General features: G+C 39.8%; 1 protein-coding gene across 2 annotated transcripts in view; it reads left to right on the forward strand.

Moving 5' to 3' along the window:
- The window catches only part of LOC127568245 (BTB/POZ domain-containing protein 19-like), a 120,759-nt gene extending 96,505 nt beyond the window's left edge, over positions 1-24,254 (forward strand). The window contains exons 5-8 of one of the 2 annotated variants that reach the window (XM_052011772.1): positions 7,810-7,878; positions 14,532-14,663; positions 16,337-16,462; positions 23,074-24,254. In XM_052011772.1, the coding sequence (XP_051867732.1) occupies positions 7,810-7,878; positions 14,532-14,663; positions 16,337-16,462; positions 23,074-23,208 (462 nt within the window). In that variant the 3' untranslated portion in view covers positions 23,209-24,254. The remainder of the gene's footprint in view (positions 1-7,809; positions 7,879-14,531; positions 14,664-16,336; positions 16,463-23,073) is intronic. The other variant, XM_052011773.1, reaches the window with a different exon arrangement.
- The last annotated feature ends 1,013 nt before the right edge of the window (positions 24,255-25,267 follow it).

The raw sequence follows: 25,267 nt of genomic DNA on the forward strand, positions 1-25,267 counted from the left end.
GGTGGGCCAAAGGGCCTGTATTGTGCTGTTTAGTTCTATGGTTCTATGGTTTTTATGGTTTATTCCTATCAACTCCCCCAAGACTCTGCCACTCACCTACACACACAATAGGGACAATTTACTGTGGCCAGTTAACTTACAAACCTGCACATCTTTGGGATGTTGGAAACAAGAGCATATGGACGTGATCACAGGGAGAACATGCAAACTCCACACAGACAATGCTGGAGATCTAGACTGAACATTGGTTGCTGGGTCTGTGACGCAGCAGCTCTACTAGGTGAGCCATTGTGCCGTACTCATAATCCCATGCACCTAACACCCGTGCTACAAAATGTATGTGAGGAAATTGGGAATTACCTCCTGTGACATATTGATAGAGTGGATGTAGAGAAGATGTTTCTTCTTGTGGAAGAACCAAGAAATACAGGTCACAGTTTAAAAATAAGGGATTGCATACTTAAGATGGAGATGAGGCAATTTTTTTTCTCTCAGAGCCTTGTGATTCTTTAGGATTCTCTTATGGAAGAAAGATGTCTGAATACTTGTGGAAGAAGAGTATTTGAATGTCTGTAAGGTAGAGGTGAATAGTTACGTGAAAAGCAAGGTTACTGCTGGTAGACAAGAATGTGGAATTGATGTTACATTCAGATATGATCTGATTAATTGGCAGAGCGGGCTCGAGATAGTGAGTTGTCTACTCCTGCTTCCAATTCATATTTGTATTCTGCTGATAGTCTCTTGGACAGAATGTGGTTATGATTTGGTAACAGGTGAGGGTGTGATGAGGTACACAAGATGAATATACAGTCAAAGCAAGGTGCATTTACCTGCCAAAAGCTTAATCCTCCCTGTGAAAGTTTGAGAAATAACAAAACACATATCCTATACTTTTTAGCGGCTCACCTACTTGCTTTCAACATGACTTTCTCTTTAAACGGTTTCCACAAGACACTTTCTTCATTTTTAGTTTATAACTACAAGACAAAAGCTACGTCTCACAGTTTTTTGTTGAAAACCGTACTCTTATCTGAACATAGGGATCTCTCTTCCATTTCTTTTTACCCATGGAATTAGATGGTCAGTATTTCTGACAGTTTCCTGCACAGCGATTTGCCAGTGTGCCTGTCAACTGCTATGACTAGTTATAGGTATCACCATCTCGGGAGAATGTTCTCTACAGGTATTTCTGCCTGGAAATCCAATCAAATGCTGCTGTTTATTTCAGCATGGCATGATTGAAAATGGACTTATCCCAGAGTGAAACCTCATAACTGGGTTCTTTTATGTCACTCCAGAAATTTGGCTGGGCAATTTCTCAGAGCCCATGTTCTTCAAATGAAAAGGAATCAAGGAATATGAGGATGTGATGGGAAAATAGTGTTGAGGCAGAAGAACATCCCTGATCTTATAGATTTGCAGCTTACTCCTGTTCTTGTTTCTTATTTGCATGCTTGTCCCCCATCAAGAAGTGTGAAAATTTCTTAACCACCTGTGCCATGATGACCAATTGTTTAGTCTGTCTGATTGTCCTGGATGATGCATCTTGATGATTTAATGGATTCCCATTATATCTATAAGGAAAAGGCTGTGTGTTGTGATGTCTAGCAAGAGACTTGTTTGGTATTAATGTATGTTAAAAGTTTGTGGTCTTTTTATATTGAGTAGATTCACTTTTAAAGTATTATATGTAAGCACAAGGCAAATGCCATAAAATATTCCCTGAAAAATGTCCAAATACTTGACAAGGCCCATGTTCATCTGAGTTCACGCATGAAGAAACTTCACTAAGATGAGTTACCGATGTATGCCTGAAGCCATTTCTGGTGTACTCCAGGACAATGTGCCATCGTTGAGTGAAAAGAAATTAGGTAGGGACAGAAAATGAGAAAATACATGTACATGGTAACGATATTACATTTAGTGAGTATAAAGTCACCATCCTATATGGTAGCATGATGGTTTACTAAAGATGATGGATTACTAAAGTAGGTGCTTCACAGTTGTAAGCGACCGTCCCTCCCCACTCCAGACCGTCGTGTAGATTTCCATGTATGAGAATGGCATTGAACTTTTGGACAATGCGACAGCTAAGAGGAAAAATCTGATAGTAGGTTTCACTGAGCTTTTATGTGGACAACAAATTATATGTTCTTTCCAACAGTGCACAGTATAAATAATGAGAGGGTAAAGACGAGACAGCATGTTTACACCGTAAAATGGGCATGCATCCTATCAACAAGTCTTGGATTAATTTTGACTTTCAGTAATGCATGTGAAAAGTAGCTAAGGTATGGTTTACACATTCCGACTCTGAATGCATCAATAAGCTCTTGCTTTACTGTGGTTATTCACAGAGAAAATTACATTTTCTAATTATATTTTGTACAGTTCTGTTTTTGTGGACACCTGCCAGATCTTGTATCTTTAGACAGTTGCTCCCTATTAGTCACAATATTCTCACACTGTCTCCTCCGTTAAGCAAATTAAAATTAACAACATGTAAACACCTCTGGGCTGAAACATGCCTTTAGCCTGTAATTCCCTTTTAAACCACTGCTGAGCTCCTCTTTGCAGGTCAGCACATTCCTGACATCTGCACCAGCACACTTCAGCATGTAAATCAGGAATACAACAACTCTGGAGAGGGGAATGGAGTCAATATTTCAAGTCAATAAATGCTCATGAAACTTTTGGCTCGTGTCCTCTCTTCACAGATGCTGCCTGACCTACTGAATATTTCCAGCATTTTCAAATATCCAGCACCTGCAGATTTGTTTTTGCTTTTCCTCTCAATATCTACTCTGTCGTTTCTTCAGAATCATATATCACCTCTCATAAAATCACGTCTCATTAATAAAATCACCTCTCATTCTTCTGAATTCCAATTATTTTAGGCCTAACCTGCTCAAACTTCACTCATAAGACAACACTTTTATCCCAGAAATTACTCTTGTGAACCTTCATTGAACTACCTCCATTGCAAGTATATACTTCCTTAAATAGGAAGGGTATAGTCTCACCAATGCCTTCTAGGCTTTAGCAAAAATTGCCTGCTTTAATACTCCATCCAATTTGTCTTTCTGATTGTTTGCTGTCTCTACATGCTAATCTTATGTATTTCATGTACAATAGGGCACAAAAACATCTACTATTCAGTTTCAAATTTTAAGCCTGCTTCTCGCATGGAAAATAATTTGACTGAACTAGTTCTAACCTTAAGGACAGGATGTGTGTGGTTGTACTTATGCAGGACATTTTAGCTGGCTACAAAAAGATGCTGACTTGAGCCATAATGAATGACCTACAACTAGGTCGCCCACAACTGCAGTGAATTTCAGTGACCTTTGAGCTGTTTCAGAGTTAAAAACAAATTATACACTTATTGCTGATGTTAAGATCTTTAAAGTTGAGAAAGCAAAACTGAAATGGAAGCATGGGAAGAACTATCAAATATGAAAATGGACTAAGGGGTTTGTTCATTTGGTTCTGTTTACTTCATGCTTGGTGAATTAAAATTGACATTTTCTGGAGTGAAATTTAATAAAGGCCATTTCCAGGTTGACTCATTTAAAACAGAAATTTGACCAGGCTCTTCCCAGTGTGAATTGCACCTGTGCAGGTGACATGCAGCCATGAACAGGGGCCCCGAGGTAGGAGGTAGATGAAGGACTCAAAGACCTTACACCCCCAAAGTCTACAGGGATCAATGCTTCTCTCTTGGCCTCTTTCAGTAGCAGAGTCACCACAGACTAAGGTTTATCAGTTGTCCATAGCACAAACCTGCAGCTTTCTGTGGCATCCACATACCTATGCTCTGTCAGTTGAGGTCAATCATATTCAACTTCCTGGCCTCAGGGTCATGCTGGGGAACTGCAGCTGATTTCTGCCATATCTCCCAGGTTGCTACTCTCCACAGTATTATTGATGCCCCTGATGCTCTACACTCTTCCTTCAACAAGAAGACAAAGCAGACAAGTGCATGGAATTGCCAACATTGCCAATTTCCCTAAGTTCAGGAGAGTATAGAATGAATTCAGTTGGCTCTTTGCTGAGGGTTGCAACTGTTGCACAGACAATACCTTTATGACTTTGGTTAAGCAGCCTTGTACATTTAAATCAATTGTGATACTTAGAAACATGGGGGTCAGTTGGCTTAATAAATGTGCAGTTGGGGGTCACTTTCAGAAGTGACAGCTAATAAGATGTGTTATAAGGTAATTGCCAGTAGATCAAATGGCATGCTGTAGAATAATGGGCAAATGCTGATTCTTTCATTTTTAGAATTACTTACTTTCAAAATCCACAGGGCCAATTAATTTTAGAGGATAAGTTGAAACATTGCAATTTTCGCCTTCCTTTTCAGCACTGCAATTTGTATGCATCCATCTGAGAGCCAGACCCAGAAGTATTAGAATAATTGAAAATCTACGCCACAAAAGAAGCCACTCAGTCCATCCTGATCGTGAGGCCAGTGGAAAAGTTACCCAACCTCATCTCTCCTTGTAATACTTCCAGGTCACAGCTCGTTAAGTGCTCATCAAACTTGTGCTTAAATGTGATGGGGGTTTCTGCCTCTCCCATTCCTTCTAGCAGTGAATTCCAGACTTCTACCACCTGCTGGTGAGAAAAAATTTCAGAATTTCCCCTTTAATTCTTCTCCCGGTTACTTTAAATCCATACCTGCTGGTTTTTGACTGCTGAGGGAAATAGGTCCCTCCTACTCAATCTGTCTAGGCCCCCTAATCTTATACACAGGAATTAAGTCTCCTCTTGGACTCCTCTGTTTTGAAGACAACAACCTCAATTTACCCTCACAACTGAAATTTTCCAGCCCTGAAATATGCTCGTAAATCTCCTTTGTGCCCTCTCCAATGCAATCACATCTTTCCTGTAATGTGATCAGTACTATATACAGCACTCAAATACTATGCTCTGTCAAGCAAGGGTGAGGAGAGGCTATATCATCAAGGCTCTGTTTAAAGGTAATCTCTCAATAGGTCTCATAGTATGGATGCATAACTGGCACTGACCTCTTGACTATCTCTCCATTCTTCAAGGTGAAGGCACTGATGATGAAACTGCATTGGGAGTAAAGTCTATTCTGAGGCATTGATCTCCTTAAATATATATTGCTCCAACAGTAAGGAGCTCCACAAATAGAATGTGAAATGCCAATGACGGATTCCCTCTCTAAGAATAGAATAGCAATGTCAAGCTTCAGTTATCTCTTGGTAATGAGGTCTCAGGCTACTTTAAGGGTCTACACTGAGCTATTAATGTGCAAGCTATGCATGACCATTCCTAATGGAAGCCTTGCTGTTCATTGGAGATGGAGGCGAAAGGTTAGGGTCAGTATATAGAAGCTCACATATCCTGTGAGTGTAGTTAACCTTCCACACCCTTCTCCAATGGTGGAAAATTGTGCCTCCCCCTATCTGTGGGCATCGGGGAAGACTGGCCACAAAGCTGCTTTTAAAGCTGGGATATTTCCTTACATTATGGTGAAAACAACTGCTTTAACAGCCGTGTTTCAATGATTTCTTACCTCCCTCCACGCTGTATTGCTAAGGACCAGCATTACAATGCATTAGTTTGTCTCTGCATATTCATTGTTCTGCACAGTTTCTTTATTTGAAGCAAAATACTTTTATTCATCATTAAAATGAAATTTGCGAGTGTCTCTTCATAAAAGCCCTTCCCTTTTGAATAATTTTAACAAAATAATAATAGATAAATGAAATATATTACACAAATGATAATCTGTTTTGAAACCCTAAGTGCTTTCTTACTTTTTCTCACGCTGGTAAAGCATTGTATTAGTTTTAAAATTCTTGTCTTTGTTTTCAAATTCCTCCACGGCCTCACCCCATCTCCTCAGATATCTCTGCTCATCCAATTCTGGGCTCTTGTGCATTCACAGTATTAAGGATGTGCTGTCCCATTTTCTATCTGGAAACTGGTCAATAGATGCAAGCTTTACCAGTTAAAATTTACAGCTGTGATGGGCAATAGGATTGAATTTTCCTCCTTTTCTACCCTGAATATGCTGTCTCTTCCTGGAGCTAAGCTTCTGATTCTTCACTCATCTGATCTTTTATCTTTAATGAATCTTGACATGTGATTTAATTCCATAGTGGTGGAGGAGAGTGAATTTGCAGTCTGTCTTAAACTGTACCCAATTTTCTCTCTGTCAGCTTACAAAAGAAAATTGCTTCTTTGAATCAGTTTACTGTTAATAGCATTGATTATTTCAACACCATATAAAAAATATCTATTCTCTTCACCATTAAAGTACTGTGATTGTAGTGTATGCTATCTACGACATGTACTGCAGTAACTTGGCAAGGCTTTGTCAACCCCACTTCCTCCAATACCTTGAAGGGCAAGAGCTGCAGAATGCTACATGTTAGAAACAGGACACAAAAGTGAGATGAGCTGCCGTGTGAATGCTGACAACACCCAGGGACATTTTTACCACCTCTGTCAGGCCCTTCTGTTGTTGTATGAAATGTGATTTGTTCTTTGTGATAGCATGTGTGATCGTATAACTACCTCTTTGCCAATGTGCTGAGGTGGCAGATTGGTTTTGCCTACTTCCTAGCACATCCACTGTCATTTAGTGTATGAGTGGAGGGGTGGGAGGGTAAAAAAGACATGTCATTCCTTTTGGGACAGCAATCTCAATTCTTCCTACTCCAGCCATACCTCTGCTGCTGCACATACCCTCAACATTTATTTCTGCAATGGAAACATGTTTGAAAGTTCTTTCAATCTGATCCTGTAGCATATTGAAGTTGGATAAGGGAGCCTACTTTATAGCAACTTGCTGGATACTCTTGACATATACCTGCTTAGTGCATCTACCAATAGGAGAATTGCCAATAATGCCCTGTAGTTGTCACACCAGGTTACAGCGCTGAGAAATCTTCTTTGACGTCTACACAAGCTCATGCTTTTGCACAAAACTGGGCCATAATGTTGCTTTAGCCAAAATGAAGTAAATTTCTGGCACACATCATGCAACTCAACAAACATGGACAATAACATGAATAGTAATGCAGAGTTGCTGGTAGGAATCTTGGTGTGAAGCACCATAAAGAGGTTGTGGTTTGAATGTTTTTCTGCTACAGTATGAACAGGTCGGTTGAACTATGTGAATGCTTTGTATGTTGCACCAAAACTGGTGGAGCTTCTCATGGCCAGCGGTGGGGTACAGGTGCAGATTTTATTCCAGGAAGCCGGTATGTCTGGGCATTGCAAAGGGCCCACCAATGTTAGGTTTAGAGCCTGGGCAAGGTGTGAGTGATTGTGGTTTGATCCCCCTCCTCCCTGGCTCCAGTTGTATGCAGAAGTATATATCAACAAAGATTGTAGCATGTTAATTTAGGCCACCAACCTAACATGTTGTAATGCCAACCTGTCTCGTTGCCACATTTCTTAAACTCTGCCATTGTCATGTATTTCTGTAATCCACTGTGGAAACAGCCTGGGGAAATGCATTGAACCATTGACAGCAAATTCATTAATTCTTGTTAAACCACACGCACCTGGCAATAACAGCATTTCTTGTCAGTTTTATTGAATCATGATGGCAGATGCCCTTAGTTTCACTGTCATTTGCTGCCAAATAATCCAGGGCACCAGTAAGTTATACAGAGGTGTGTGAATAGAGTTCAGGATGTGAGTGCGTGGTTCTCCAATTAGGAACAGATTCCTCTGTCACCTGTACCGTGTGTAAATGAACAATGTATCTCAACAGCAAAGACCTGTAAAATATTCATAATTTATTATTTTGTATTTCCACAGGCAGCGGTGACATACAGACAGACCGACATGAAAGACAAATGTTTGACTTTCATCCAGAGTCATACCAAAGTAGGTATTGAAAAAGGTCAACTTATACACCAGGTGGTTGGCTTCTCTTTCAGATGAATTGGTTTATTTACTCACCTGACAAAAGGAATCAATTGAGAGCAAGCTCAGGCCACATGCAGCACAATTGCATCCATTGACGCAGATTGAAAGATCAGTGTTTCGTCATGTGTGGGGTCCACCGAACTTAAGAAATAGAAGTATCATTTTGAAGCAAGATAAAAAACACGATGATGCTGGAGGAACTCAGCAGGCCAGGCAGCATCCGTGGAGAAAAGCAGGCAGTCAACGTTTCGGGTCAGGACCCTTCTTCAGGACTGAAGATAGGAAAAGGGGAAGCCCAATATATAGGAGGGAAAAGCAGAGCAGTGATTTTTGTTGAGCTGGGGGTGTAGAGGTACGAAGATGTGGCCTTTGCTGAGAACAGCCTCAGAGAGGGGGAGGTCAGGGGGGATGGTAAAGACTTGGCAGGGGTTAGAGTTGGGGCTAGAAGAGGAAGGGTGGGGGGCTGGGCTGGTGAGAGGAAAGGGGCGAGAGGGGTTGGGAGTGGTAAAGGGGTAAAGAGAGAGATGTAGGATAGGAGGTGAATGTAGGGCAGGGAACAAGAGGGGGAGGAGGAGGAGAGGTCAGGGTGGGGTTCCAGCACCTGCAGTCCTTTGTTTCTCAATTTGAAATAAACCTTGCTGTTGATTGCTGCATGTTGCCAGAGCAATTGCTTGTTTAGCCACAAGATATTTTTAATTAATCTTTTACTGGGTTATTTATGACTGACAGTTATGGAGTTTGTGTTCTGCTTTCCCAGGATAAGCGCACAGTATAATTTAGTTTTATAATGTGGACTTATTTAAGGTAAATTTTGTCTTCCTTGCATTTTTTAAACTGCTTTTTCTTTTAAAAGACAGAATTTCAGGAACATCAGAAATTTATTTCCAATTGGCCTTAAATATGCCCTAAGTTAGTAGCCACATCATTCTGGGGAATGTTGACCTAACCCTCCCTCTCCCATAGGTACCGAAAGCCATTTGTATATATGAGTCTCTACTGGCATTGTGATGCATTTGGTGATCTCTTTGTTACCTTCTTGGCTTACTTCTTCTAATTTCTGCAGATATCTTATTGTATGCAATTTGCACTCCTTCCATTCCAGCGCCACTGGGAATTCTGTAACCACCATGGTCCCAGAATCTGGAATGCTGATATTTCATATCGCGACTGACCACCCAATCTTTAAAAGCCTCACCTGTAGAATTCCTCTACCAAGTTCCTTGATTAATATTTAATGGAGTTCACTCTGCCTACTGATCTTTCCACCCAGGGCGTTGTTTTACACAAAAGATGCTATTAAGTATGTTTTGACAACACATGGTAGTTGTTATTATTCAGTAACATACTTACTTAGATGAATCTGTCTTTGAACTGCTTTCTTCTCCTGCCTTTTCAGTCTTAAGGAATTTGCTTACATACTGATCTTTCCCATCTCAGTAGTTTTTCTTTTAAGAGCTTTAAACTCAAAGGGTTAATTGTAATTCTGTCTGTTCAGTGAAACCAGACAGCTCAGAAATTGTCATGGCTGCAAAACTTATCTCCATTGACCCTGCTGCTTTATCGCTGGTCACAATTTTAACCAATTCTTTTAAGGGATACCCTCCACAAGGTGGTAGAATCCTTTAAACATGGAGTTTGCATTCTGATGATCTCACTGGGACTGACAATTATTTTAATCCTAGTACTTTGCAGCGATGTCATTGTGTCTTATCTGTATCTTGCCTGGTGTCAAGAAGAACTGGGGACAAAAACGGCCCAGATAGTTGAGTTAACTTTAACGTTTCTTTCCCTTGTGGACCAGGAGCCAGGAGGAAAAGGAACTCAGGCTCTTCGCCTGCCCTGACAACAACTTCCCCTCCCCTTCCCTCTCCCCCCAGCTGCACCCATTAACCCAACCACTTATCCCAGCACCAGTGATTATTTATCTTGCTGCTGAAGGCAGAATTCTTCTGCCAGATTCAGTCAGGAGGCTGAAGGTGATGAGGCTGGGAACCAAAATATCCTAGGCCTCAAGTTGATGAGGGCCAGATCTCACTCCCACAATTTATGCAAGCAGTTAAAATTGGTCCTAAAATGTCAGCAGGCTGCTTGACGGTGGATCATAAATGAACTATGTATTGCTATCACCTCGTTACCCTTATGCACGCTCTGGCAAGATCCACTGGACCCGAGACTTTGGTTGATTTTCTGCTGTATGACCAAAGTAAGACTAACCAACGTGCTCCCTACCACTGATTCTTTCCTGGTTATGAAAAAACAAGGTCTGTACGAATATATTAATGAACTCAAAGCTTTTGTTTTGTTTTAAAAGTTTTTACTGGCTTGTAAAAATTCTTAATGATTCTTGCAGTTTACAAATTGCTTGCAGTATTGATCCTTTTATTTTAAATAATCCAAGTCACATTTCATTTCACCTTTGGCTTTACATAACTGTATGAAGTTGACGGCAGTAGAAAACAGCTGGTCCGTCAAAGTGTGTACCACACCACTTTGGCTGTAGCATTGTGATTGGACATTCCCTGTCTCTCCACTTCTCCTGCCCCACATAAATAGAAGCAAATTATGCTGAGTGCATGTTTGAGCATGAAGCACTGAAGGTATTTTTACATTGACACTTGTTTGAGCTAAGTCACTGGGCAGTTGCTGTTGACACAGAATTGTAAACACACAAAAATACAAATCTACCATTCTGCAGCCAAGATGAGGGGTATAGCCCTGCAGAAACACATACAAAATGAAATCAATGCAAGTGTAAGGATTCCTAGAGATGATGAGAATGTGAGAGGTCTCCCAGTTTTAAACTAATTCTGACCCAGGAAATGCAAAGAATGGTAGCAATGTATCAGCAAGTCATCCTGTTAAACTTTAGTTGATTCACTCTGCACAACTGAGCTGGTAGATGTGACTAATTGCTTCCTCTTGCCAGTTTACTGCACTGAGAATAACTCATTAAGACCTTTGTCCCACGACAGCATGAAGTAAAATGAGTGTTTAATTGAGGGGGGGGGGGGGAGGAGATTGCCAAATGAAAGGGATGTGTTAGCATTTCCTAGTTGAAATCATTGCCATTTGTACTGATTTCAGTGTGTAACAGAAGGGTTTTTAGAAATAATAGAACATTTTGACAGAGTTCTTTTCTGAGTTAGCAGTCATTTCCTATAATAAAGCTGACCAGCAAGCTTTTGTCACTAGTAAGAGTTAAAAAGTTTGATGGTGTTGCACTGATTTTGAATGAGATAGTGTCCAATATGGTGGTGCACATATGCCCATCCTGGAAGCCTTTAGGCCTCAACATTGTATAAGGCACCCTTTAAACATTCAAGTTATATATTAGAAACATCCAGGATCGTTGTTGTAATATTTAAATATGGGATAAATGTCAGTTTTATGACCCTTTTGTGAAATTCTTATTTTATACTTGCAATGCCAGTCAAGGTCATTGGGCCCTTGGTTCCACGACAGCTCCCACAAGAACTATCCCAGTAGTCCCATTTCCCCCTCTCCTCATTTCCCTGTCCCAGTCTGACTCTACTGTCCCAGCACCCAATTCGGAATGTGACAACTGTCCCCAGCAAATTTGATGCTAACAGTACAGAAGGATTGCCATAAGAGCCAACTAGAGAAGCCGCTAATTTTGTAATTAGTTGCCAATGTCCCCAGTGATACTGCTCATCAGCTTCTGGGCCATTCTTTTGATAATTTGTTTTCTGTTGGTGAGACTGTTTTGGGAATAACTTTTTTTAAGTCCTGGACTGATTGCTTACCTTGCAAGTATCTTATTCCCCTCAAGAAAGTCCTTTTAGATCTGCCTTTGGGGTACTGGAAGAATTGTTATCCTGAGAAAGGACAGTGTAAGCCTTTTCCATGGAGCCATAGCCACGCACTTGATACTGTTGCTAATCATTCTTCCTATGGCTCAAACACAGTTTCAAGCTGTCTTCTCAATATTGTGGCCCCGTCCTTCCAGTTGTAGTACCAGGATTGATCATCCCAATCATCTCGTTCAGATCTGTATATTGTTGATGGCTCTCTGCTTCCCTGTCTCCCACACACAGCTTGTGTGAATTCCCTGGAGAAGGTGCTTTAAGGAAAAGGTACAGGGGTTCCTATCCACATTTCTTCCAGCCACATTGCCCTGTATTAAACTGTCTTCTCCTGCCTATAGCCCTAATGCACCTCTCCCTGTAAGGTAACAGGATATTGTTAATTGTGTCAATGCTGCCTGATTTTTAACCACAGGAACACAAGCAATAACTGGTGCAGTTTACATTGACTTCACTTCTGGTCTCAGTATAATAAGCCGGCAACACAATTTCCAGTGGTCCTAACCTATGAATGCCAATAAATTAATTTCTAGATACCTAAATTTCATACTCCCATTACAATCTACAATCAGTGCAAGTTTTTATCTCTATGAGATTAACATGAATGCAAATAGTGCCCAAGTTGCGGGTGTCAAACTGTTGACTTTATTGTCTCCTCTGTCTTTGAGAAGTGTGAAGCATACTGCAGGAGTCACAGGACTGCTCAAGCAGCCCTCGGATGCAGTGTTACCCAGCTGGAGAAATGGTGGAATAATTCGTATAATGGATTAGATTGTTCACAATGGCGTTTGAAACATTTGACTGAGCTGCTTATATTGTTTACCTAGATCTCAAAATCTAGGTAAACAATATAAGACACTTTTTCTTGTCACCCTAAAAGGCTGTGAGGCAATCATGAAATACTTGGCAGCTGCAGTGCCATCAATGAATATGATTTTGACTGCATCCTAACCAAAGAAGCAAAGAAATTTCCAGTTATTGGTGTCATATTTTTGATTCACATTCCTTTTCCTTCCGGGAGTGTCTCTTAGGTATTTTAAATTTCTGATTTCAAATGGGAATTGATACGCTTCTGTATAAGTGGTTATTAGGGAAATGAATATGTACAGAATTGGAAGTATAACCTTGCAGCATTGATGAAGAGGTAGGAGGCATGGAGTAGGGCATCGGTGGTTCAGCGGTAGAATTCTCGCCTGCCACACGGGAGACCTGGGTTCAATTCGCGGCCAATGCAGAGGTTCTCACTTGTCAGCCTCTACATTTGGCTTGCATCTGCATTTGAGGACAGCACAGTAGCGTAGCAGTTAGCATAATGCTATTACAGCGCCAGTGACCCAGGTTCAATTCCAGCCACTGTCTGTAAGGAGTTTGTACATTCTCCCCATGTGTCTGCATGGGGTTCCTCTGGGTGCTCCGGTTTCCTCCCACATTCCAAAGATGTACAGGTTAGGAGCTGTGGGCATGCTATGTTGGCATCGGAAGAGTGGCGACACTTGCAGGCTGCCCCCAGAACATTCACAGTGACGCAAAAAAAGGACGCATTTCACTGTGTGTTTCAATGTACATGTGACTAATAAGTAAGTATCTTATCTTAAGGGAACATTTACTGAGCACTGGGACTAATGATGTTCCTCAGGGACCTTGGGGCTTCAGATGACTTGAATGAAAAAATAAAAATTTAAACATCCAAGTTTGCAAATGAACCCAGAAGGCATAGTAAATCTTAGGGATAGGTGCAGGAAGTTAAAAAAGACAAATGAATGGGCAAAACTATAACATATGGAATGGGGAAGTGTGAGAATGTCATTGTAGATTCTGAAGGGACAGCAATCACTCACGTGGAAATAGTAAAAATATCTTCTTCATAGTCACTCTCTTGACAAGAACTTACATGGTAAAGAAAAAGAGCATAACCCTGACAACTTAATAAATGGTCTCTGCAATTGCTTTTTAGAGCAAACTTGAATCCAATTTCATGCTGAGTTTGTTGATTTCAGCACATGTTTTGGAGTTTCATAATTGGCTTGACTATTCCCAAAGAACGGAATGAAAAAAATAAATTGGGTCTGCTACTCCAGGTTGTAGTCTGTTGAGTTCTGCTGGAAAGTGCATGTGTTGGTAATGGATGAAGACAAATTTGGGCTTGGCTAGCTGATTGACTTCTGAGGTTGAATTATTCAACCTGTGCAGATTGAAATAAAGAAAACAGAGGCCAAAGAGGAAAGTAAAGACTTGCATTGAAATAGTGTCTTGCATCAGCTTAAGATGCCTTCAATCACTTTACTGCCAATGTGCTACATGTTAAATTGTAATATTGGGAAACATGACCTGCTGATAACACTCATCTCCCTGCACAGTGAGTTCAGTCTCGAATCTTTATTGTGAATTTCAGAACAGAACAGAATGCTTTCCCTAGTTCTAATACCAAGAATATCTCAATTAGATTTAATTTAACTTCAACGACTGTATTGTCTACAGGCAAGTGGAATTGATAGCAGAGTACTGAAATAAATGGAGATAAAGGAATCAACACATTCTAGAAAAAACATACAAGGGAGACAACATCTCGAAGTGGAGGAAAACGACAGAGAAAAAAAAAATTACTCTATGACTAAGCATAGATTTGGAATTCAAAATGTGAGCTATTCTGTGTGTTGAAAATCTTTGCTTATTCAGTCCTGAATATTCATACAGAATTAATTAAACAGATGGTATACTCAAATGTATAATTTTCTTTGTACTTACACAGTCAACTTTAATGACTGGAATCATTTGATCTGTCTGCAGAATATTGTGAAGACTCAAGGCTTCCATGAACTTTCTGACCCTGCCATGCTTGCTATTCTGCAAAGTGACTTACTCACTATCGATGAGCCTGATTTAATTAACTTTGTCAGAGAATGGGCGCATGTTAATGCAGTAAGTATAGTCATGTGAACTTTGACTTATACTCTGATGCTCTCTCTTAATTGTGTCTTATAGAAAGTGATATTTTTAGGTACTGATCACGTAACATGATATCGGATAGTTTATGTGTATTTATTTCCATATTTGCTTTTGGCCCAATGAGTCTGTGCTGGCTCACAAAGCAATCCCATTCCCCACTAATACTTCCCCTGTAACCTGTGCTACCAACATTCCCGTCAACCCCCACCCGCAACCCAGATTCTACCCTTCACACACAGGGAAATTGTTACAGTGACCAATTAACCTACCAACTACCAAATGCAAACTTCATTCAGACAGCACCAGTGGTTAGTATTGAACCCAGGTTGCTGGAGCAGTGAGGCATCATCTCTACTGGCTGTGTCATTGTTCGGCACTTGGTGTAAAAACAAATAAGTGATTCTCTTAATGTTTACATAGTGTTAAAATCACTGGGATCAGACTGTGATGAAGTGAGACAGATTTTTAATAATCCAGGGATATATTTTACACCTCTTTCATTCATCAGGATATAACTTTTAGAGGAGAGATTTTAACCATAAGACCTCAGTTGTGCTGTACCAACTCTCCAGAAATGGGATGTGAATCTCTTGGGCTTCCAAAGAGTCTGGGTCAGCTGTGCAGTTTAAATTCTCTGGCACAACATTGTTTCCATCCCTTTCACCTACCCTGAGGTTCACCCATTCAACACGGAGGGAGGGACAAAGACTGGGTGTGGGTGAAGGAAGAGAGGTGGGCAATTAGGCATTAATGGCTGACAGGGAGCAGGGATGGAGAGCTGGTGTTGGGCAGTTAGGGAGAAGGAAATTGACAGTCAGGGGATTGGGATTTGGATGGGAGGGGAGTGGAGAGGTGAATTTGAATTATGAACAGAAGCAACATTGTGAATGGGAGCATTGCCTCAATTGAACAGATAGTGAGGCTGCGCATTGGGAATTCTTCATCTAACAAGCTCCAGTACACCAAATAGTAAAATGTAGGAAGGCTGAATAAGACAGGCAGCAGCCTACAGTGGTTGTTTGGAACAGGGAGAAGCAACACTACCTCTCCACTCTCCACTGAAGATGCAAAATAAGCTTCCCCTAGTATTTCTTCAATAGCCTAAGGCATTCCCTTTAACAGCCACTTCTTGTACAGATGCAGGACTGGAAAAAGTAATTCTTTTGAGGTGCATACTCCACTTAGTTTTTATGCATTTTGAACCAGGCTCAACTTTGCATTTTAAATTTGATTTAATTTCTGTCCACTGTCAGGTAAACCTAAAAGCAATAAGGGCCAAAATGGTGACAGTAATGGTATGTAGGGTTGTGCATTTCACAGACGCTGCACACAGTTACTGTATGTATGCCCTGGAACCAAGCAATATCCTTGCCTTTCACTGCCACATTATGTCAGATAAATATTGTTGAATGTCACCAATGCCCTGTGCTCAGAAGTTGAGGTTTCAAGCATTAGGACCAGGATAAGTGTCCAGGTTGTTTCTTCTAAGTCTAGTAATGAACATGAATTCTACACAGTAGCATTAGTTAATGATGTAAAATGTAAACACATGACCGATATACTGCTGCGCCATCAACATAGAAACTTGCTGTTTTGTCCTGAAACTAACATTAAAATACACCTGTCATTTTTAACCTGCAACACAGGTAGTTCTTGACAAGTCAGTACCAGAAATAGCAAAGGAAGTTGTTCGTGAATTACGCCTTTTTCTGTTGACCCCTGATGAACTGACTGCATTGGAAGTGGAAAACAAGAAAGATAACTTAATTCCTGTAAGTCATAACCTGCATGCATATTGAAGGGACAGCACCCTCATGAAACAAAAACAACAAAATTTTAATTGTTTACCAGAACAGATAAGTGCCATGAATCATTTTAAATAAATTACTGTGTTTCTGGCAGACCACAGTAAAAATGACACAAATTCTTCCCAAACAATATTTCAAAGCAAAACTTAAAAATAACTTTGAGGTTGTTTATTGATACGTGAAATACCTCATTGAATATATTCATGAAGGTGGTGGCAATTTATGAACTTTTCGGTTGCAGAATAATCCCCAAGTAAAAGTTATTTTAGGGGTGAATATTTTTAATATTACCATTTATAGAATTGTTCCAAGGAGTCTGCATAGGCTCTATTTTAACCTCTAAAGTATGGCCAATCTGTTTATGTAGCAAATACTTGGCAGAGACTGAAAACAGAAGTGTGTCTGATCAGATTGACACCATTGTAAAGAAACAGTCAGACTCCAGGAGGCATCTCATGGTCTGCATCACCTCTCAGTATACTTTCAGTGATTTACACCACAGAGCTGGACATTAAATATCCGCCCACAGTGGATCTTGTAACAGAAATTATTTTTTAATGTCCCAAAATGTTAAAAAAAAATCAGAATCATCTGTGTCCTTCATTTTATTAATAAATTCTTTACATGGAACTGAAGGTAGTACTTTTTCAGTTTGTGCAGAATTTCAGCAATGCCTCTTCCAGGATTGAGAACTGTAAACAGAGCAGGAAAGATGTTTCCTCATGTTGTCTGGAACCAGGTACTGCCAGGAGATGACTCACAATGCAGTCTTTGGTAGCTTGTAGGTTTAAGCCAGATAGTTTTGCCTCTATCGGTTTATTTTACTCTACAATCTCTTAAGCCAAATCAATAGCCTTTTCTCAACTGAGGGACTGTAGTTTTGAAATTACATTATTTTCTGCTGTTGAAGTATGCCACTTTAAACATTACAGTTCCATATATAGTTCTGTGTGTAATTCCCTGTCATTGAATGACAGTTTTGCTTCACCCCTGTTCCACAGGCAGCTTTTCCTCCAATTGACCGTGCTCTTCAAACATCACCTCCAAACTGATATACTATCTTCTTTTCTTTTCTCATTCTTATTGTCTTGATTAATATCCTCAGTAATTCTGATTTGTGTTCTAAATCCTTTTTGCCATTCCACTCAGTTTATATTATCATCCTGCTTCTAAGGCCTCTTGTCTCTCTGAGGTCACCCCGTTGAACTTGTGTGTCATCTGCAATATTGAACACAAGTAAGACACTTATAATCCTAACCAGTCTCAACCCACGTCTTCCAACCTTACTTCCTTTTGCATCTGTTCCTAGAAGCTATCTATCCTAAGTCATGTACACTTGCACTGTCTAACTGCTAACTGATTAATCTTTGGTCCTTTGTTCAGAATGTATTTGTGGGCCGAAGGGTCTTTTTTGACTCTTTGACTCCATTTGGCAAAATGCACATGCAACGGATACCTGTTCAAACACTCCCCAATCACCACCTTTGATTCCCATGTCCTAGATAAATCATTTTCTCTATCACCCTCATCATTTCCTGCTGTGTCCCTCATTTTCTCTCCTCTGAAGTCTAACTGGTGCAGACCAATATATTTGATGCACAACTGATTAGTAGCATCATCAGATGTGGCTTGTTGACACTACAGGGAGAGGAGAAGGCCATTAACCCCCCTCAAGCCTTTTCTACCCTTCAGGAAGTTGATGGCTAATTCCATTTTGCTCCATTTCCCTTGACACCCTTATCTTAAAAAAAAGTTCTCAATGAAGTATGGAAATTTCATTTGCCCTGGTCTACATACGTCTATCAATCACACTCGTTGGCAGAGGAACTGAGAAGCAGGATGTAAAGTGAGCCAAAATGGAGAATGGACAAATAAAAGCTTTAATCTAAACAGCTAAGAAAAATATGAATTCATGATTGCTGCAAACATGTTGTAGCAGCACTCTGAGTGCCTTTTTTGTTAAAGGAGGCTGAACTCACTGCCCTATATCTGCAAGGGTATGGGGCATACAACAATAGGACTCCCTTTATGTTCTTGACCAGTTCTCCAGATCTTAAATGTGTACATTTGTTCAACCGCCAATACCAGGTGAGTTGTTACTTGAATTGATTTATAGGTCGCATTAAAAAACAATACCTTATCATATTCACAGAACTCCAAAGCCAAAGTATTATTTTGAAGCTTATTTATTGCTGCAGAGTAGGCAAACATCCCAACAAACATTTTAACAACAGCAAAATTGCTCTGACAGCATTGAACTACATAACTAAGTAGTGTTTTATTTCTGATATCAGGTACAGTGCACAATTAAGAATTAGTCTGTTTTCTTTCAAATATTGTCATAGGATCCATTATGTTTAGCCAAGAGGGCATGTGCTGCTGTGATTTAACCATTCCCTCAGCACCCTGTCCTGCTGACAGTATAGAAGTTTAACCATTTAATCATTCACTCAGCACCCTATACTGCTGACAGTAGTAGAGATCTAACCAGTTAACTATTCCCAAAACATCCTGTCTTGCTAACAATATAAAGGTTTACCCAGTTAACCATTCCATAGTATCTTACCTGGCTGACAGTACAGAGGTTTAACCATTTAACCACTCACACATCACTCTATCCTGCTGATAGTACAGAGGTTATTACTTACTTCTGTAAGAGATTTAGAGAGAGACAAATGCAATCATTCCAATGTTGCCATTGCAATAAAGGCAAAATTTCATGCCTAGATACTGAATTTTGTTCTTTTCTGGGTTAACTAAATCCGTGTTGTGCCCATTTCTGGCACCCATAAAAAATGTGAAATCCATCAGAAAAGTGTTTAAAACAGAGGTGAGTTGGTATACACTCAGAAACCGAATAAAACGGGACCTGTGTGGTTCTGATGGGACTGTACCTAATACAGTGCAGATTCAGACACCTTGCTCCACACCAGTCTGAGAAAGGCAGCAGCCCTTAAGGCACACTCTCCATCTTTGCCAGACAGCAGCAACACACACTGAGGCTGCCCTGGAGGAGAGAGAAGCTGCATGGGATGATGGAGTGGGGGGAGGAGATTCACTCAAAGGGACAGGGATATCCTAATCATAGACACAGGTGAGGAGAGAGGCTTTTGTACCAGGAGGAGAGGTGATCCGCCAGCATCACCATATGAATGGTCTAGCAGGATGTGTCTACAGTTTGTCCTCTAGGTGTGAGTTTCACCACTCATTTGGGCAATGCAGAAGTTACTCTCACGTCCTCAGGAGATGTTGTCAGGGCGAGTTGCGCACCACTGGAACCAGTTGTAGCAAATCATTTCAGTCACTAGATCAGTGATTCATTCATTGATGTGTTATGATCAGTGCAGGTAGACCTGCAGAGGAAGATGTGAGGGTGCTCTCAGATGAATGATTTTGGCGTTAAGGATAATAGTGTCAAGAAAGTAATTTTGTAAGCATTGTGGACTATGAGTGAACAGGTTTATTATGAGAAGTGTTTCTCTTTGCCCTTAATGGCTTTCCTCATGTTCCTGCCCACTCATTTTGTTCATCAGAGGGTTCCAGTTTAGGATGTGAGCCTCCTCTTTCTCCTGCTATTTTTCAGCCAGCAGCTAATTTCTCTCAAGGTCCCAGTCTGCATTTTCTGGAGAGGCCCAACTTGATTTCAAATTGGTCACTATTGTATTCTTGAGGGAAAGAAAAATGATTTTCTAATGCATAACACTGAGGAAATAAGAAGTGTGTTTTAGGGCCAAATTTGAAGGCAATGGATTTTTGTTCTTTATTATTCTGGAAATTTGCATTCATTGAATCAGTCCTTTGTGTGCTTTCACTTATAAACATCTCAAGAAATATATAAATGCATAATTAGAACCATGTCAAAGTTGAATAGAAAAATTATAGAGGGATAACTTGTTCATGATTTAGAAGTCAACAGCACGATTTTTCCAATGTCTATAAACATAATGAACACATTTAAAGGCAGTGAATGTCCTCTGCACACATTCATGCATACACACACACACACACACACACAGTAAGTGTAATTATTCTGTTGTTGGCAACCTATAATTTTGGAGACTTTAATTGCCATCAAAATGATATCACACTAATTATAGATTCTACATCAGAACTGTGTTTACTGTGACTTACTTGATCATCACGGTGTCTTAATAAAGTGTTACAGCTGTGTTTTGGTTCTTTTATACTTATACAAGAGGATAGTTTATGCTTTGCCTACGTCCATAAAGTTCTAAATGGTACAGTGTCAATGGTCTTCTACAGCCAAGGTTGTCCAATATCTAGTCATGCTACATTAAGATCCATAGTTGCTGTGTTGAAACTCATATTGTGAACTGGAAATCACATTGTAGTTTATTCCTCCTGTCTTCTAAAGTGAGATGAAACTAATTATAAACCATTGAGATGATCACTGTTGAGATGAATCTAATTATAAACCAATATGCTGATTTGTTTTATGTGTGATAAGTGATTACAAAGATCACAATTAACTCTGAATTTATCCTATTTAGTCATAATATAAATATGACTGCACCATCCACATTAACAGGCTGAATGGCTTGACATTTCTGTTCCAGCTAGTTAGCATTACACTAAGCAGGATGCTTATACTTCCTGTTATTTGGCTTTTTTTTTCCCTCTTCGTTTGACAGGAAGTCAAAGTCTGTCTTTCCCAGTTCTCTCTGTGCCCTTAGCTTAGGCATAAAAGTGCACAGCTCTCTTAGATAATGGTATCTGATTGCCAATAAATTCACATGCATAAATTCATTTCCAGTTCTGATGGAAATCAATGATCTGTAATGCTAACTCTGTTTCCTTCTGTATGATCTGCTGAGCATTTTCATCATTTTTTGTTTTAATTTCAGTTTCCCAGAATATGCAGCATTTGCTTTTGTTTCGTTTCAATAAATCAGGGTGAATGTTTCCTTAAATTTCTTTAATAAATCTGTCTTAATTAAACCTCAATCTCAAACTGATGTGTTGTCCTACTTCTGAACATCAGTTTCACGTCAATGTAAATTTGTGTTACCAGGGGCTGTGTGCTATGGATTGAAACAAACGGAGCAAGTTATAAAACTGAAGGAAGATGTATTTAATCTTGTATGAAAGAGACACAGCTGAAAAATCTGGGATAGCAAATGCTTGGCTTGCCTGGAAGTCTTGTTCAGAAATTTCTGGCACTATTTCCATTTCCTTTCTGGTGTGATATTGTGTTTGCATTTATTTGTTCCCAGTGAATTTGGCTTTGCATTCTCTTTTGAAGTCCATCAGAATCAGGTTTATTATCATTAACATATGTCGTGAAATTTGTTGTTTTGCAGCAGCAGAACAAATTTGCTTTTATTCCCTTTGGTAGTAGTGTGCTCCATCTGTATATTGCTCTTAAATGTGAATTATGTTTGCCTCATAGTTTACAATTATCACTAAATATCCACTTATGAGTTATAAAATAATTCAAACATGGATATTAAATCGGTTAGGAAGGGAAAGGGGGCTAGCCAGATGAAAAGGGAGTCTTCAGATCCCACATCCTACCAAGTGCACAATTAGCCACTAGTATCAGACACTGCTCAAGTTATCACTGCCTTCTCGCTTGCCTAACGACTATGTCTATCAATCTAAGCTTGTATCTAAGTCATATGATTCACCTCACCTCACCCCACATCTCACAGCTTGCACAAAGTTGCAGGTATTCAAACATGACAGTTAAATCTGTTACACGACTTGCTTAATACTCACTGACACCTTCCCTTTCTCTTACCCAGCAAGGTGTACACAACTAGGTACAACAGGAATTAATGGGAGAGGAAGAGACATGGCTACATGTTAATATCCTACATAGTGGAACTACAGGAGATCAAGAGAAAGTGTGTGTGGGAGCAAAAGACTTAAAGTTGGCAGTGCTATTGCACAGTGATTGACATCATGATTCGTTTGCCCTTTGTGCTGCCACAGGACATTTAGTACAAATGTGTTAACCTTTCTGCCAATATGGTACTCTGCATATCATATCAGCCACCATTGATGCCCTGTACCAAGAATGTGATTAATTCCTTTTCTGACAAAGAGTTGTAACTGAAGTGATAACCTATCCTTTTCTTTTTACAGATGCTGACTGACCAGCAATTTTTTGTTTGTGTTTGGAATTCTTCATATGTCAAGAAATGTTTCTAATGTATGATAGGAAGAAGGTCCAAATGCATACTGCAGATATTCCCAGGACAACAGATGGCCTGTATCCAAAGGTTTTAAAGGAAGTGGCTGACTAGATACTAGAGCCATTGGTTAAAGTTTTTCAAAATGCACCGAGTTCACAGAGGTTACCAGTGGATTGGGAAACTGCAAATGTGACAGCCTTGATCAAGAAGGGAGGGAGGCAAAAGGCAGGAAACTACAGTGAGCTTAATATCTGATGTTATAGAGAAATCCAGCACAGAAGCAGGCCCCTTGACGTTCAGAGTCAATGCCAGTACTGGAATCCATACCTACCATCAGCTACCCATTTACACTAATCCTGCAATCTTTTTCAGAAGGCAGTGAGTTGAATGCATTCTGTATTCCTTTTGAACTTGCAGGTGGACAAGATTGCTGAAGTATGGAAATTTCATGCATTAAAAAAATCAAGTGGGATCGCAGTCCATCTGCTTCGGAGACGGAAAGGAACTCGGCCTCGAGACCATCACAAGTACCTCACCCTTTACCACAAATAAATGTCAAAGCCACAAAATAATACATGGACTGTGTACTTTTAACTTATGTGAAGACGATTTATCAACAGGTGTGGTTTATATTGAACCAAATCAAATCGGCATAATGACCTTACACAGGGTTATATACCACCCTTTTTATGAACTACGCTACTTTTTTGGACTGTTTTGGTATTCAGCACATATTATAAGAAAGTGTACATTAGCATTGGAATGTCATTTATAGATTTCTCAGTCCCATTCAATTGTCTTAGGATTTTAAATAAGATTGCTTCGTGGCAGTTTGAACTAGTTCACAGAAGCCATGGTCTCGAAATTGTAGAATAATGTGTAGACATGCTCATAGTCATTGTGTAAGGTGCTAATGACCATCTCATTTTTTGGGCTCATAATATTTTTATATGCACTCTGTTGATATGAAGATATCAACAGAAGTACTAGTTTCAAACCATCTAGGTTTTAAGGAGAATGAAAATATGTATTTTTATTTTACCTTTGAAAGTCTGGTGACATTCCAATGCATTTCATAGCCAATGAATTACATTTTTTTGATGGAATTTTTCTCATTGTGTAGGCAAAGCAAAGTAAAAGGTAGGAGCCAATGGTGGATTATTGTTATCCCAGTTTCTAGAGAGGAAGAAATTTCAGGATACAAGAACATTGAAAAGTCATGTATTAAGGCATGTCTGGAAAATTACAGCCAAGTCCTTGCTACCCTGAATGTCATGGTTTTTACTATTGTAATTATTTGTCTTATCCTGGCGCTTCCTAAGCTGGTAATTGTGCTAAGTATTGTTGTGATTTAAACAATCAGGTTCTCAAGTTGGATAACATATTCAGTATTAATATAGATTAAGAAAGATCTAGTAAGTGTCACACCATTCAAGAGATTTAAGGGAAATGTGGCACAAATCTGGCGAGCAGGTGGTAGCCTGCCTGAAAGAAGCAGCACCAGGCATGGCCAGATTTAATGACCAGTCCATGGTTATGTGTCCCTGGACAGCTGCATATCCACCTCCCTGTAATGCGTGGAATGGGGAAAGTAGCCAGTTGTGACCAGCTAAAGATTAGTAGTAATGTACTTTGCACGGGGGGGGGGGGGGGGGCACTGCTTGATAGATAAAATTTAGGGCAACAGAGACCCTGGCTTGACTCAGAAGAAAATTCCTACATTTCCATCACTGCACTGGAGTATTTGATGCTTAATTTAACTCAGGACTCATATTCCTGTAGAACACAATCTGCATAAATATATGCAACTGTAGTGTTCAACCTTCTGTTCATCTCTGCTTTCAGAAAGAATATTCTCCAACCTTCCTTTTGCTTGTAGATTTTGTACTCTTAATTCTTTTCTATCTGCTTATCATGGTTCCAATGGTTTCAGAAACACTTCAGTATGGTTTATACTATTTGGCGAGACCTGAATTCCTGCAAAATATTTTTTTTTAAATTGTACAGGAAGAGGTTTTATTGTGTTTTTTAATTAGTGGTACATAGCTCTCGCCCATACATAATGTCAAGAGTCCGTAAATATCTGCAGCAGATCTATCATTAATCTGATTGTTAACGTGAGTATACAGTAGAGCCACCCTCACTGACTCGTCGCTGATCTTAAAGCGGGGGCGTGGTGCGCTTGATCTTTATCATTCAATAGTACATGAATATATACTGTACATATACATTATGTATGGGTGAGAGCTATGTATATTGTATATAATGTCAAGAGTCCATAAATATCCGCAGCAGATCATTAATCTGATTGTTAAACTACAAATATTGTCTGTGAATGTCTTGTATTTACTAATGTCCATGAACTTTAAAAAGGCGTCATTATCCTTAGCCCAAAGACCACGAGCTCCGATTACGAACCCGAAGAACTCAACGAACTGAGCATTTGTTAGCCCTTTAATTTGAGTTATTAGGTGTCGATATTTGTTCTTATTCTCAGCCCAGGCCTTCGAGATAGCTTGATTATTATCCTCGAATCTTATTGTGACATCTACTATGGCGGCCTTGTTCTCTTTAACAAGTATAATATCTGGCTTCCATAGAGTCCCATCAA

Source organism: Pristis pectinata, chromosome 3, assembly GCF_009764475.1.
Source record: "Pristis pectinata isolate sPriPec2 chromosome 3, sPriPec2.1.pri, whole genome shotgun sequence".
Classification (NCBI taxonomy): domain Eukaryota; kingdom Metazoa; phylum Chordata; class Chondrichthyes; order Rhinopristiformes; family Pristidae; genus Pristis; species Pristis pectinata.